This window comes from Felis catus, chromosome E2, assembly GCF_018350175.1.
Source record: "Felis catus isolate Fca126 chromosome E2, F.catus_Fca126_mat1.0, whole genome shotgun sequence".
Lineage (NCBI taxonomy): Eukaryota > Metazoa > Chordata > Mammalia > Carnivora > Felidae > Felis > Felis catus.
The window spans coordinates 42,565,372-42,581,096 of record NC_058382.1 but is presented as its reverse complement, the minus strand read 5'-3'; the positions used below and the strand labels follow the sequence as shown (position 1 = coordinate 42,581,096).

The window sequence follows — 15,725 nt, the reverse complement described above, 5'->3', positions numbered from 1 at the left end:
GGAGAAGACAAGCGTCATCTGGTCCACTACTGGGCTTTAGCCATAAGTAGACATGTCTGACAAGTGGGTGGAGTGTTCTTTTTTTTTTTAAAAAAAGATTTTTAAAAATGTTTATTTACTTTAGAGAGAGGGAGGGAGTGTGTGTGCAAGCTGGGGAGGGGCAGAGAGGATCCGAAGTGGGCTCTGTGCTGACAGCGGAGAGCCCAATGCAGGGCTCAAACTCACAAACCTTGAGAGAATGACCTGACCCAAATTTGGACATTTAACTGACTGAGCCACCCAGGTGCCTCAGGGGTGGAGTGTTCTTAGAGGCCTGATCTCAGGTCATGGAGAGAGGAGCCTCTTGGAGCTGGCCTAGCAGTTGGGCCTGGGACGAAGTTAGAGGGCATGGTTCTGGACCCACCATGGTTCTGACATGACATCCCACCCACAGGGGGCAGTAAAGGTACCTGCAACGATGGAAGAATCCTCTCACTGAGCTGAGATCCTATGCTCAAGCAGGTCAGCAATGACCCTCACCAGGGTATATCAAAATGGGGGGAGTTAACCTTCTCTATTCCAAACAGCATCAAAAGTAGTAGTTACAGACCTAGGGAGAGTTTGTGTCTGTCAGAATGGCACCATTAAGGAACCTTCAGGACCTTTTGGCTAGCAAGGGTTCATAGATGGCCAGCACTGAGGAACCCTAGAGGCCAGTGCCAGGGGTGGGGGTAGGCAACACCAAGCCATGGATGAGGGATAACACATAGGACCCCCCAAGAGGGGTTTGGCCAGTGTACTTGGCCACTTCTGTATTCACAGGTGTTTCTCAGAAAAGCACAGCCTCAGCTCAGCTGTGGACTTGATAACTCCTGGGGCACCTCCATGAACTGGAGGCTCCCAAACAAAAGAAGTCCAAAACTTATACTCTAAAAACTACAAAACATTTTGTAATAAATTAAAGTAGATGTAAACAAATAGGAAGACACCCCATGTTTGTGTGAAAGGACTTAATATTGTTAAGTTGGTAAAGTAACACTCCCCAAACTGATCTGCAGATTCAATGCCATCCCTATAAGAATCTCAGCTGACTTCTTGGTAGAAATTGGCAGCTGGATTCTAAAATTTGTATGGAATTGCAAGGGACCCGGCATAGCCAAAACAAGCATGAACAAGGATAAAGTAGGAGGACTCCTAGTTTCCTATTTCAAAACTTACTACAAATGGTAATCAAGAGAGGGTGGTAGGTGTTGGCATAAGCCAAACATATAAAATAATGGAACAGAATTAAGAGTCCGTCCATAAATCCATCGTATCTATGCTTGGTTGATTTTCGACAAGGGTGCCAAGACCATTCAGTGGTGGGAAGAACAGTCTTTTCAACAAACGGTGTTAGACGACTGGATAGCTCCATGCAAAAAATAAAGAAAATGAAGACAACCCATGGAATGGGAGAGAATATTTGCAAATCATATACAAGTTGCTGTTAAGGGACTTACATTTGGAATATATAAAGGATCTTACAATTTAACAAAAAGACAAACAACCCAATTAAAAAACGGGCAAAGGATACAAAGATATCTTTCCAAGGAATATATTTGAAAGGTTAATAAATATATGAAAAGATCTTCAACATCATTAGCCATCAGGGAAATGCAAATCAGAACAACATTAGATGCCACTTCATACCCACTAGGGCATCTGGAATAAAAAAGTCAGATAATGTAGGGAAATCTAAATCCTCGTAGACTTCTGGTCACGATGTGAAATGGGGCAGCCACTTTGGAAAACAGTCTGACAGTTCCTCAAATGATTAACTATAAGAGTTACCATATAACTTAGTAATTTTACTCCTCTGTGTATGTGTATGTGTGTATCTCCAAGAGAAATGAAAACATGTCCACACAAAATTTGCGCACATTTAGAGCAGTATTATTCATAATAGCTACAAGGTAGAAACAATCCAAATGTCTATCAACTGATGAATGAGTAAGCAAAATGTGGTATATTGATAAAATGAAATATTATTTGGCCAAAAGAAATGAAATACTGATACATGCTACACCATGGCTGAACATCTAAACATTATGCTAAGTGAAAGAAACCAATCACAAAAGACTGCATATAATATGATTCCATTTATATGAAGTGTCCAGAATAGGGAAAGCAATAAAGACAGAAAGTAGTTAGATACAAAAAAAATCACTTAATTTTACCCTTTATTTTTTTAAGGTTTATTTATTTATTTATACATTTATTTATTTATTTATTTATTTATTTATTTATTTATTTAGAGAGGGCACATGTCAGGGCTGGACTATGCTGTGCTCCTACAGCCCTCTGTGTCCCTAGTGGCACACTGTGATTGGGGCTTATGTACTTGTCAGGCTCTCTACTGGCTTGTGGGGACATACTTCCCTGGTGGAGAAGGGGGATGAGAACAGAAGGCTTTCAATGCCGTGTGAAGAACTTGGACTTGCCCTAAGGGTGACAGAGAATCACAGGGAGCTCTTGAGCAGGGGAGTGGTATGACTTAGTGTCCCTCTGGCTTTATGTGTCTCCTCCTTGCCCAAAAAGGACTTCCCTGAACAGCACTGGTCCCAATTGCAAGTGCTTTCATGTAACCCTCAGCAGCCAGGAACTGAGTCTGATGGAGGAAGGGTATATGTGGGATTAGACCTGTAGGATGAGATAGTGGGGGCAGGGAAAGAAAGTCCTTGTGGCATGTATTAAAATCCAGATGCCCCAAGGGAGTGGTGCATTGATTCTCAAAAAGAAGAAATGTTTGCCTCAAAAGCCTCTGGCTCCTCTTCACTTGTTGTGGCCTGAGTGGGTAGGCCTCTTCTTTTCTCTGTGACAATAGTCTGACTGATGCACTAGTCAGACACCCTCCCCAATCTCTTCTCCTGTGTCCTAGTAGGTGCTGTGGAGCTGTGCTCAGTTCCCCCAGAAGTTGGTCTCCCCAAGCTGGGAGGGCAGGGAGGAGCCTAGCAGGCCATAAAGCATTGAAGCACTAGGACTGGGAAGCTGACATCTCATAGGCTAAGAGTCAGGGCTCTGGCCCTGCTGGATTCTGCTGTGTCTTGTGCAGGGGAGCAGGGGAACAAGTCTGGGCAGCACAGAGAAAAGGATCTCCTTTAGCCTGAGTTAGAGGCCTTTGGGGGCTGAGATCCATTCTAGAGAATTCTTTGAGGTCTCAGGACTTCCTCCTACCCCAGGACTGCCTTTGGAGTCCGTTCACCCTTCTGGCCAAGGGGCACATCTGTGTAGGCCTGAGCATAGCTTTGGTGGCTGAAGAGCCTGGGTTCACATCCAGCAGCCACCATTCACACACTCAGTCTTTTACTCGCTCATCAAACATCCCTGACTCCAAGTCCTCCTGATCCTTGTGGGGAAGATACAGAGTGGGGTCAGGTTGATTTCTACTCTCAGAGAAGGGAAAGAGACACAGATACAGACAGTGCTAGCCTGGAGTGGGCTATGCTGTAACGGACATACACTTGGGCCTAGAGAAGGCAGGGAAAGCTTCATGGAGGAGGGAGCTTAAGGAAAGAGCTGGAACTTGCTAGGAAGCAAGGGGGAAAGAAGAGGGAGGAGTTTGTACAGAGGCCCTTAAAGTGGGAAGCAGGTGACATTTCAACAGCACAATGCCAGTCATGGAGGGGCTGATTCCTTAAGGGACATGTCCATACATCAGTTTGGTTTAAGTTAAAGTTTCTTAGCAGGGGGAGAAAGAAGCTGTTTTGCTGGGACTCTGCCACCCCTAGGGTTAGCCTCCAGCCAAGAAGGCCCATGCCCTGCCTCAGAGCTCCTCCTGGGCCTTCCTGCCCTTCTGCTTCTGCTGCCACTGCCGGAAGTTGGCAGAAAGTATCTCTGCCCAGAACTGCATTTGGGCTTCTCTTAGCTTCTGGCCAACTCGTGGTGTCGGGCTGATCTCCAGGTATTGCTCCAACTGCTTGAATGGGGTCCCTGGGTAGGAAAAATGAATGAAGTCCAGGGCCGCCTGCTTTATCCCCTGGGGGAAGATCTGCTTAGTAGAGGCCCAAAGCCAGGTGTTCCCACTTGCTCACTCACCCTGTCCGGGCAAATTGGGTCCACTGGGCCATCATGGTGAGGCTCAGCTGCTTCTCCTCCTGTGTAGCTTCTGGAAAGGCTAGGGGAGGAACAGACCTAGATCAAGGTCAGGTGGGTCTTGGAGAGAACCCAAGGGTTCCCTGTGCTGACTGGAGACCTCTGTGCCTGCAAGCCCCACCCTAGCCTGTGGAGCCTACAGCCCAGGGATCGATGTCTATCTGTCCTCACCCAGCAGGGAGTTCTCATCCATGAGGAAAGGACCCCCGAATATGAAGGCAATCTCAGCCCCATGGTCAGCCCTCACCCAGTCTGGTTTGATCTTCGCAAAAGAACTGGGTCGATGCTGGAACTCATAGAAAAAGACGGGAGCTCCAGAATCTGCGGAGAGAGGGTGGCATCAGAGTTAGGTACCCTCAGCCTGACCAGGTCCTACCTCTAACAGGACTGGCTCATAATAACACCAATAACACCAACACCAGTAACAATACTGATGATGACACCATAATTATCAGCAAGCATTTACTGAGCACTTGCTGGCCATTGTGCACCATTCCATGTGCTTTATGTGCAATCATTAATTTCATCCTCACAACAACCTATGGGTTAGAGTCTATTATTGTTGCCATTTTGCAAATGAGGAAACTGAGGCACAGAGGGGTTAGGTATCTTGCCTAAGGTCACAAAGATAGGAACTTGGTGCTATTCTAGGGCTGTGTCAGGGACTAGCCACTAGGCTTGGAGGAAGCAAGACTTTTCTCCCAGGAGAAGTGCTGAATGTGGGAAAAATCAATGAATGCCTGAGAATTGGGGATGGGCCCTGCTGGGTGACCTTAGACAAGTCACTGCGCCTCTCTGAGAGCTTGTTTGGAGGTTCTAGCAGGAGAGCGCAGCTACTCATATTCCCTTGACTGAAGAATGAATGGTCTTCCTCTATTGGGGAAGGTCATCCTTGACTGATAGTGCAGCTTTGGGAAGGACACAATGCAGCGATGAGGGAGGAAGGGGACACCCACCTAGCCAGTCAGATCAGCTGAATCAATCCTGGCGATCAATGAGGTGACAGATGTCACAGCCAGATCACCTTCAAATCTCTACTGCACATCTCTGAGCCTTGGTTTTCTCCCCTGCAGGGTGACCTGCCAGAGTCACCTCTCATTACTGTTAACACTGTATCTCAGAGAGAAAGCGAGGTGTGGGGGTAGCAGCAGGGTGTGGGGCCATGATGCCTATGATAACCCAACTCCTGGGACAAAATGGGAAGGGTAGGGCAGGTGAACAGGGATAGGCTCACCTCAGAGGTTTCTTGAGAAATTCAAGGTGGGAAAGATAACGATAAGGTCAGCCCAAAATTCCTGGATGGCATTACGTCTGGCTTCTGCGTCGAAACTGCCGCCTAGGTATTCATCTATGATGGTGGGCATCACCTCAGGGGGTATATCCTGGGGCAGGAAGCCAGGCTTAGGCATGCTCAGGTCCCACAGCCCAGCAGACCCTCCAAAGAAGCCTCACACCCTCCAGCACAGCCTCTTCATATTCCAGGGCTCGTGTGCCAGGGCCCAGCCCTTGCCTCCCTTGGGGGTTCTAGATAATGTCTAGGCAGGGTAAGGCCAGACCTGGAGTCAAATCCTAGCTCTGCGATTGCTGCTTTGCTGTGTGATCTCAGATAGGTTGCTGAGCCTCCCAGAAAGTCAGTTCCTGCCTGGCAGTGTTGTTTGGCAGCCTATGTGAAGTTCCCAGCTAAGGGTTCTGATCTTGAGCAGTTGCCTGGTTGAAGTTAACCAGGAAGTTGGTAAAAGAACAAATCATGGGGGCTCCACAGAGCTCCAGAGAATAGTGATGATGTTGTATGAATGGAGAGGGCTCGGGGGGGGGGGGGGCAAAGAAGGGAGGGAAATATGCATAGATTGAGCATCTTTCAATACCAGCTCCCTAGTAGAGTTTTCAAATACAGCATCCAGTTTCCTCATATGGGAGGTATATCCCCATTTACAGGGGAGGAAATGGGCTCAAAAGGATTAGGCTCACTGAGGACAGGTAGCCAGGGCTTGGATTGGACTCCAGATCCAACTGACTCATGTCCAAGGGGATTTCTAGGTGGAACTAAAAGTCAGCAGTTGGACCAAGGGGTTTGGTGGTGTGTGGGTAGCTGTGGGGGTTGAAGGGTAGGAGGAAGAGGGTGCCCTACTATTCTGGATAGGATACCCACTGGACTACCTCTTCCTCCCTTGTTGACTTACCAGAATGGTCAAGTGGGGTCTTAATATGGCCAGCATATCCTCCAGGCTCATCTTCCCCATCTTACCCAGGAAACCTCAGCCCTGTGGGGACATCAGGGTCTTCTCAGCATAGCCTGATTACTGCCCACCCCCTACTCCCAGCTATGAGCAGGCGAGTGTTCACAGTCCTGTGAACAGAGCCAAGTGTGTTGAAGCCCACAAGTCCATAGACCCGAAAATATAAACCTCAAATCGAGGAGGGAGGAAACAGCGCCAAATACAACAAGCACATGGGTCATAGCAGTCCCAAAATGTATTCAACATTTTCACAGAATAAGATCAAGACCCCCGGGTGCTTAGCAAGGCCTACAGGGAAAGTTAAAATGTTGTTTTTAAAGTGAAATGTTGGCTTTATATGTTAGGTTTTTAAGGGCACAGTCTTTGGGTTCAAATCTCAGCTCTGCCACTTGCTAGATCCGTGACCTGGGCCCATTGCTTAAACTCTTGGTGTCTCAGTTTCTTAATCTGTGAAAGAGGAATGGCAATAACCTGCCTCATAGGATTGTTATGAAGATCGGAGTAGTAACTATGAAGACCCTGACATACAGTAAGCACTGTAAAGTGTTCGCTATTAAAGTTAGTTTCATGGCTGTAGGGCTCTTGGTTAATCATTGTGAAAACAGGAACAGAAAACTCATGGATGAGCAAACACAAAGAGTGCATACCCACAGGGGGATGTTAATGTGCACTAAACATTAAAGGACTAAACTAAAAAAGCTAAAGGAGCAAAGTTCTTTAAAATGATAGTTTATAAGAACAATAGACAAAAATCAGTTGTGTTTCTATACAGCGGCAATGAACAGTCTGAAGGTGATGTGAAGAAAACAATTTAATTTACAAGAGCATCGAAAAATAAAACCCTTAGGAATCAACTTCATTAACAGAGTATGAACCTTGTACATTAAAAACTAGAGAAACTAAAGAATAATTGAGAGAAACTAAAGAGGACCTAAGTAAATGGAAAGACATCCTATGTTCATGGGTTGGAAGACTTCATCTTGTTAAGATGGCAATACTTCCTAAACTGGTCTATAGATTCAGCATGATCCCTACCAAAATCTCAGCCACTTTTTTTTTTTTTTTTTTTTTTTGCAGAAATTTATAAGCTGATCAGAATTCATATGGAAATGTAAGGGACCTGGAATAACCAGAACAACTGTTAGGGATTGATTTGTATCTTCACAAAAAGATATGCACAGGCATAACCCCCAGTACTTCAGAATGTGACCTTATTTAAAGATGAGGCCTTTAGAGAGGTAGTCAAGTTAAGACGATTGCAAAGGTAATCATTAGGGTGGGCCCTAGTTCAATATGACTAATGTCCTTGTGAAAAGGGGCAATTCGGACACAGAGACAGATGGCCCAGAGGGAAGACAATGTGAAGACAGAGGGAGAATGCCACGGAACGCCTGATGCAACCAGAAAATAGTAGAGAAGTGTGGACTCTCTCTCACAGGACTCAGAAGGAACCAAACCTGCTAACACCTTGATTTCAGACGTCTAGCCTCTAGAACAGTGAGACAATTTCTGTTGTTTAAACCACCCAGATTGTGGTCCTTTGTTATGGCAACCCTAGCAAAGTAACACAGCAATCTTGAAGAACAAAGAACAAAGGTGGAGGATTCACACTTCTCCATTTCAAAACTTAGTACAAAACTAATCAGTATGGTGTGGTACTGGCATAAGGATAGACATATAATTAACCAAATAGAACTGAGAGTCCAGAGATAAACCCTTAAGTTTATGGCCAATGATTTTCAGGAACCGTATCAAGACAGTTCAATAAGGAAAAAAAAAGTGTTTCAACAACTGATTCGGGAACAGCTGGATAACCACATACAGAAAATCCCTCAGTCACACCATATGCACAGTTTTAACTTCAAATGAATCATAAACCTAAACATAAGAGCTAAAACTATAAAATTCTTCGAGAAAACGTAGAGGTAAATCTGACTAAGCAATCAATTCTTAGATATTACTCCCAAAGGACAAGCAACAAAAGAGAAAAAAAATTGGACTTCATCAAAATGTTAAGTTTTTTGTGTTGTTAAGAACACCGTAACAAAGTGAAAAGACAACCCACGGCATGGGAAACAAGATTTACAAATCATACATCTGACAGGGACTTGTATCTAGACTATATGAGAAACTCTTACAACTCAATGATAAAAAGATAATCCAATTTAAAAATGGGCAAAAGATTTTAATAGACATTTTTCCAAAGAAGATACAAAAATGGCCAATCATCACATAAAAAGATACTCAACATGGTAAGTCATTAGGGAAATGCAAATCAAAACCACAACGAGATACCACTTCACGCCCACTAGGATGACTATAATCAAAACGAGAGCTAGTGAGTGTTGTTGAGGATGTGGACTAACCGAAATCCTCCTACATTGCTGGGGGGGAATGTGAAATGGTACAGACACTTTGGAAAACAGGCAATTCCTCAAACGATTAAACAGAGTTACTATGGGACCCAGCAATTCCACTTCTAGGTATATAACCAAGAGAAATTAAAACCTATAATTGCATAAAAACTTGTACATGAATGTTCATAGTAGGATTATCCATAATAGCCAAAAAGGTAGAAATGACCCAAATGCCTATCAACTGATGAATGGATAAACAAAACGTGCTGTATCCACACAAGGGCCTATTTAGTCATAAAAAAGAATGAATACTAACATGAGATACAAGATGGATGAAACTTGAAAACATCATTTTAGGTGAAAGAGGTCAGACACCAAAAAAAAAAAAAAATTGTAGGATTCTACTTATTTGAAATGTATAGAATAGGCAAATTCACAGATTTGATAGAGAGTACATTAGTGGCTGCCAGGGCCTGGGGAGGAGAGATGCAAAGTGACTGCAAACAGGTATGGGCTGAATTTTAGGGGGATGCAAATGTTCTGGAATAAGATAGTGTGATGGTTGCATGACTTCGTGGATGTACTAAAACCCACTGAATTACACACTTTTTTAAAGGGTAAATTTTATGGTATGTAAATTACATCTCAATAAAGTTGGTATTTAAAAAATTATCATCTGCAAAGCTGGTAAAGTTGCAATAAAACTTGGGAGACTTTAGTCACTGGCAGCAGTTTAAATTGGCATAGTAGCAATTTCACAAAGTGCTCGGCCAGTGGCAATACATTAGAGGTGGAGAGATGTCCAGAAAATGTATGAATTGCTTTCCATGGTCAAAGCTTACACCATGGACATTTAGTAAACATCTGGTTGGCTGAAAAAAACTATAGTTGGGTCCACATGGATGACAAGGGGACTGAAGAGAATTTCTGCACCAGCAAGGAGGTGAACAGCCCCCTGAGCTACCCAAATCCTGAGACACATCCTGCCTACAAAGTCCCGGGCACAGCATTCTGCTCCAGGCAGGCTTGTCCAGGTCTTGGGAGCCAGCCTTTGGCTCTTTCTCACTCTTCCACTCATGACTCTAAGTAGACCATGTGGGGCCAAGGCTGCCTGCTAGAGTCCAGGGTACTGTTTCCTCTTAACACTCATCAGTCATTACACACACGCACACGCACACGCACATGCACACACGTCTGGCCTACAAGCTTTGTCCTTGAGTGTCAAGATTGCATGAGCCTGTCATCCAGCAAACATCCAAATGCCCCCCTCCTGGGGATCAATTCCAAAGGAATAAATAAAAGGACAAAAGCTCTGGACATGAAAATGTTCACCGCCCTCTTAGCTTCAGTCGTAAAACTAGAAAGTGCCCAAGTGTAGAAATTAAGGACTATTATGATTCCCTTGTGGAAGGCAGTCATTAAAGTCAATCACTGTGAAGATGGGCAGAAGAATGATAGGGAGGATGCCCAGAAGGAAAGCATGATGTTAACGCTCTGTGTGGGGAGTCCTGTACACCTGGAAGGGACTGGAAGGCACATGGGCCATGCTGTTCCTCACTGGCTTGCTGTTGTTTGAAACCTGAAAGTCTCAGGTAATTAGTCTCTCAGACACAGTCATACTCACCAGTCTCATAGAGCTTGATGTATAAACCGGACCCCAAGCCAAATATGCTGCAAATCAGTACTGCCCAGAAGGCCACTTTGTGCAAAAGCTTGGTCCCCAGAAGGAAACATTTGCTTTGGGAAAATTAATCTGCATAACCTGGAGCAAGTCCCTTAAACCTCTCTGAGCTTTGCTTTCTCACCTATCAAGTGGGAGTGTCACCTCACAGGCTGTGGTAATGACAGGGTAGCAGAGGATTGGCTGGGATAGGGCCTTGAAGGACACAGGAGCCAGAGGACACTCACCTTGGGGATAAGCCAGCCAAACTCGTGATTGTTGACACCCAGGAGGAAGGGCACAGAATGGAACTGCCTCTCCCTCAAGAGCTCCCTGGGGCTCTTGGGAAAGAAGGTGCCATCAATGGTGTAGGTAGCTGTAGTGTTCTGCAGGAGAAAGCAAGGCAGGGGTCTTCCCAGTCAGGCCCATGCCTTAAAAGATGGCATCCCAGGGGTCGCATGGCTGCATGCCTGAGCCTTATTTAGAGGGGGTAGAAGTCACCAGGGTTAGAGGACCCAGGGGGAATAGGGAGACCTTCTAAGCAGGCCTCTTCCCTGGAAGACAGGGCCTGCCCTCGGGGCAGGGGTGCCTCTGCATTCACACCCCCCAGGCCAAGTTGGGCCCTCAGCCCCTTCCCATCAGGGGTGGCTGCCCCAAGCCTCACCCCAGACTGCTGATTGCCTCTCGGCTCTCACAGAAGCTGGACAGGACCCCTCTGTGCTATTGCCTGCCACTGTCCCCCAAGAGGTAGGCATACCAACTTCATGTTAAGGATCTGCTCCTTGTTTGCCTTCTCCCGAAGGCACTGCAACATCTCAGCTGAGGAGGTAGAGCTGCAGGCCATGGAGTCCGCGAAGCTCTGGGGACAGATAAAAGTCTTGCCTCTCCCTCCCTCCTCACCCCTCACCCCTCACCCCCAGCCCTCTGCCTCCCATAGAGAAGAGGTACATCTGTAGGGAAGATGGGACAGTGATGTCAGAGATGGGAACTTGGGACTGACCAGAGAACTGCCACCAAGCCACCAGCTTGGGTGGTCCCCAGGCACCTTGTGTGTCCCCCATTACATCATACTGTCATTATTTGTGTGGGTAGCTGAGTCCTCCTTGCCAATCTGAGAACAGTGTCATTAACTAGTTAACTATATTTCCAGACCCAGTGGGGTCAGGAAAGTTTTGCCAGAGTGAATATGGAAATGAGATAGGGTTCAGAGAGGAGGGATTCCAGCATGGCCAGTGTGGCAGGGAGGGGATGATAGTGGGTGCTGAGGCCTGAGCAGGGTTGGGGAGTCAGCAGGAAGTGAGGCTGGAGGTGCAGGTCCCCGAATCATTTTGTGCCCAGGTGGCACTGGTGCTTTTCTCTGAGCTTCCGTAGGCAGTGTGCTTCCTTCGTCTCTGCTAACAAGGGGCTCCCTGCCAGGGACATCCATTCTGGGACATCAGGGCAAGTGCAGGGTGGGGGTGTGGTAGGTACATGTGGGGTAAGAGGATGAAAGAGAGGCAGACTTGAGCCAGGAGCCTTGGGTTCGAAGCCTGTAAGCCGGGAATGGTGATGACTCCACTCTGGGCTATGGCTCTGTGGAATAGCCCTGCAGCCAGCGGGGACAGGACCTGGAAGCAATGTGGAGGACAGATGGCTGTCAGAGGAGGGCAGGAGAGCTGGGAGGTCTGGGGCCGCAGGAGATACTGTTGCTAGTCCCCTGAGGTGACTCACCAGGGCAGAGACGATGCAGCACTGGCAGAACCGCCAAAGATGGTGACAGAGTTGGGGTCACCTCCCAAGGGGGAGATGTTCCCCTGCACCCAGTGCAGAGCAGCCACCACATCTAGGAAGCCCCAGTTGCCAGGGGCGTGCTCGTCTCCAGTGCTGGGGGTGGGGCGCAGGGGGGCAGAGGTTAGCGCAGCCTGGCTCCCCTCATAGATTGTCCTCAGCCCTTGCAGGTTGGTCCTGAATCAGCCACTAGGACGGCACACCCTCCCCCGTTCACCAAGTCTGGCTTAGTTATGAGGCATGCTTACTAGGCACGTGCCCAGCACATGGTACGGGGGGACCCAGCCGGCTGAGGCTGGTTCTCAAGTGGCTGCCAGAGCTGTTGCTCCCTGCCTCCAGCCCTTGCTGGGATCCTGGTCCCAGACCAGGAGCCAACACTTTCTGTCCAAAGGACCAAGTTCTCTGTATAATTCTGGCTTTGATCGAGCCCTTCTCCAAGGTGGAGCAATGGGGAGCCTCCTTCTCTGCCCCAGATGGCATGGGGGAGGGGCCCTTGGTCTCCTGACACTCTGCTTGCCTGAGAAATCTGCATTCAAGCTCTGGACCTCCACCCTAGTTCCCCAACTCCCCTCACAAGCTCCTCTCCCCAGTGCCAGCAGTGCCCTCCACCAAGCCAGTCACCTCACCTGAGGAAGCCAAGGAGCCCCAGGCGGTACTGGACCGTGACCACTACCACATCCCCATAGGCGGCCAGGGCTGACCCGTCCTGGGAGGTGGCGGTGCCGGCCACCAGAGCGCCCCCATGGATCCATACCATGACCTGCAGAGGAGCCATGGGGCGGTGACCCCCAGCTCCCGGGACACCAGTTGCCCTGCCATCAACCCAGGGCATTCTTGGGAACCCCCCTCAGTACAGAAACAGGGCTGGAGAGAGGTTAGGCAGGGCAGAGCTGCATGGGCAAACAGGGCCCCCTGGGCTGTACACCGTCCGCCTGGCCACCACGGTGGCCTCAGCCGGGCTGTAGATGTTGAGGATCAGACAGTCCTCTGAAATAGGGAAGTGCTGGTGCTTTCCGTTCAACACAAATCTGCTGTTGTCCATTCTCTCCAGATCCTGCAGGCACCTGTGGTGAAGGATGAACCCAGGGCCAGCAGCTCAGCCCACCGGTCCTGGCATCTAGGCCCACCCCCCCCCCCAACAGCCTGCCTGCTTGCCCACCTCCGCTGTGGCTACTCACATTGCAGGGGCAGTGCTGGCATCCCGCACACCTTCCCAGGACTGCACTGGGCGCGGGGCTGAGAATTGACCAGGCCCCAGAGGTGGCTTGGCAAACGGGATGCCCAGGAAGGCATTCACAAGGCGGTCTGTGCCCTTCACGCCCACTTGCTGGCCTCGCACACGGCCCAGGGTGGTGTCCACTTCAGGCTGAGTGACCTCAGGCCCTGAGAGTAGGACGGAGGGCCATGGAGTGAGTTTGCAGCCTCCACAGGGTATGGAGTGGCAAATGGACTCACTCAACACTGGCTCTCTGAGCATCTACTCTGTGGGCCTTGTTCTGAGCTCTTTGCACACAGTGCTCTGACTACCTTCCCAGCAAGCCCGTGGGATGGACCCTATGACTACCTCCCACTTTCTCCTCCTGCCTCAGCATGGCTACCACTCTTCTCCAGACCAGACCAGTTCCCCGAGGGAGGCTCTCCCGGACTCACAGACTTGCTCTGGGGCTTTGCTTGGGCTAGCCATTCACCCTCAGATTCCTCATCTGCTCAGTTAAGTGCAATAATCACATCTGTTCATTTTCTTTGATGTTTTGACATAGGGGAGCCTTGCAGACGCTGGAGGGACTGTAGGTCTCAGGGCTAGCCAATTCTTAGAAATAGTAAACAATTCACTGAGAGGTGTGCCTTCCCGAGACAAACCAACCAATCCAGAGTCCATGCTCCCAGCCACCTCCTCTGTGGGCTTCTCAGATTCTTCCACCACTAGCCACCTGCCCTAATCACCCGAGGGCCAGGTGCCACACAACTAGAGACAGCCCTATGCCCCAGAGCCCACTGAAAATCTTCAAATTAACTAATCTGAAACCTGCTTCACCTTCGCCTGCCTTGCCTGTTCCTTCTCTGGGAAACAACAAAGCCTCTTGACCACGTTTTCCTCTCGTGTCCTCTCCCTCCTGACAGAGCAGACCCCATGCTTCCCTGCATGCCTCTTGTTTCTAGGAACTGTGAGTAAACCTCTTTTCATTACAATGACTTCTGTGTCTATCTTAGTGATTACACGAATCCTGGGTGCCCTTAAAACCTAAGGACAGGGGCGCCTGGGTGGCGCAGTCGGTTGGGCGTCCGACTTCAGCCAGGTCATGATCTTGCGGTCTGTGAGTTCGAGCCCCACATCAGGCTCTGGGCTGATGGCTCAGAGCCTGGAGCCTGTTTCCGATTCTGTGTCTCCCTCTCTCTCTGCCCCTCCCCCGTTCATGCTCTGTCTCTCTCTGTCCCAAAAATAAATAAAAACGTTGAAAAAAAAATTAAAAAAAAAAAAAAACCTAAGAAAAATCGTGTTCTCTGGCAGGGCTGCTCTGGAGATCACACACACACACACACACACACACACACACACACACAAAACCCCTGCCTGGAGAGGATGCACATCCCCCCGGCATTTCTTGGAACTGAGGGCTCCTTCTTGGAGCAGGCTGCCCAACCCTCCCCATCCCTACCTCACTCTTGCCTTCTACTCTAGTCTTCCCAACAACCCCGAAGCTCCCAGCTCTGCAGGCCCTGCTGGTGTGTCTTACCGGTGGCTGTAGCAGGGAATGCCAGGAGCAGACAGGCCACCCAGCCCAGGACCCTGGGCCCGATTCTTACCACTGTCCCCATGCTCCTCACAACTGACTATAGGCAGAAGTGGTGCAAGTTATAATAAAGTCTCCGTCCTTTGGCACAGCCAATCTCTAAAGGGCTGTATTACAAAAACCTCGGTGGACAGCCGCATCTGGCTGGTGGCCAGCCCTAACACGCAGTGCTTAGTGCCTCGGCTAGGGGAGGAGGGCTCAGAGAGTGCCCTGCAGGAGTGTGGGTGATGTGACAATCCCAAAGAAGGGAAAGAGCCTGGGCCGTGGAGCTCTGCAGTTCTGGGTTCAAATACCAGTTCTCCTGACTCAGTGAACCCAGTATACCCAGGGTGTATTTTGGGGGTGGCTTTTTCACGTAGGCCCACTCTCTTGAGGCTCCTCACGTGACAGGGCAGAAGCAGAGCACTGCCCTCAAGGTGCTTGGGTTCCTGGGCAGGAGGAGCTGAGGTCTGCAGGTAGAGGGAGGAATGGAGGAAGAGGAGCAGGAGAGATTCTTATTCACAACTCCTATCCTACTCCAAATCCCTGGAAGATGTGATTTCAGAGCCGGATCTCCTGCGTTCAAATCCTGGCTCTGCCAAGTACTGGCTCTGGGTCTAGTGTCGTCATCCGTAAAAGAGTGATGATAATAGGAACCACCTCGCAGGGTTGAAGTGAGGTTGCATGTGTGAAAACACAAGGCACGGAACCAGAGCCACTGGAAGCCTGTTCTTGCCTCAGGGCAGGGGTCTGTCAGGGTGTCCATCTCTCTGGGACAGCCCCTACTCTAAGTAAGGGCAGGACTCTCCTCTGGGTCTTAGTG

The 15,725-nt window shown here is 48.7% G+C and overlaps 1 protein-coding gene across 1 annotated transcript; it reads right to left on the bottom strand.

Moving 5' to 3' along the window:
• Nucleotides 1–2,222: 2,222 nt before the first annotated feature.
• CES3 (carboxylesterase 3) lies at nucleotides 2,223–15,657 on the bottom strand. Its single transcript, XM_045046130.1, is given in 14 exon segments — nucleotides 2,223–3,982; nucleotides 4,050–4,132; nucleotides 4,282–4,431; nucleotides 5,345–5,492; nucleotides 6,291–6,371; nucleotides 10,613–10,750; nucleotides 11,122–11,223; nucleotides 11,867–11,971; nucleotides 12,075–12,091; nucleotides 12,094–12,227; nucleotides 12,758–12,891; nucleotides 13,057–13,195; nucleotides 13,310–13,514; nucleotides 14,867–15,657. Coding segments are annotated over 14 exon segments (1,719 nt in total). The 5' UTR covers nucleotides 14,949–15,657; the 3' UTR covers nucleotides 2,223–3,781.
• Nucleotides 15,658–15,725: the final 68 nt, after the last annotated feature.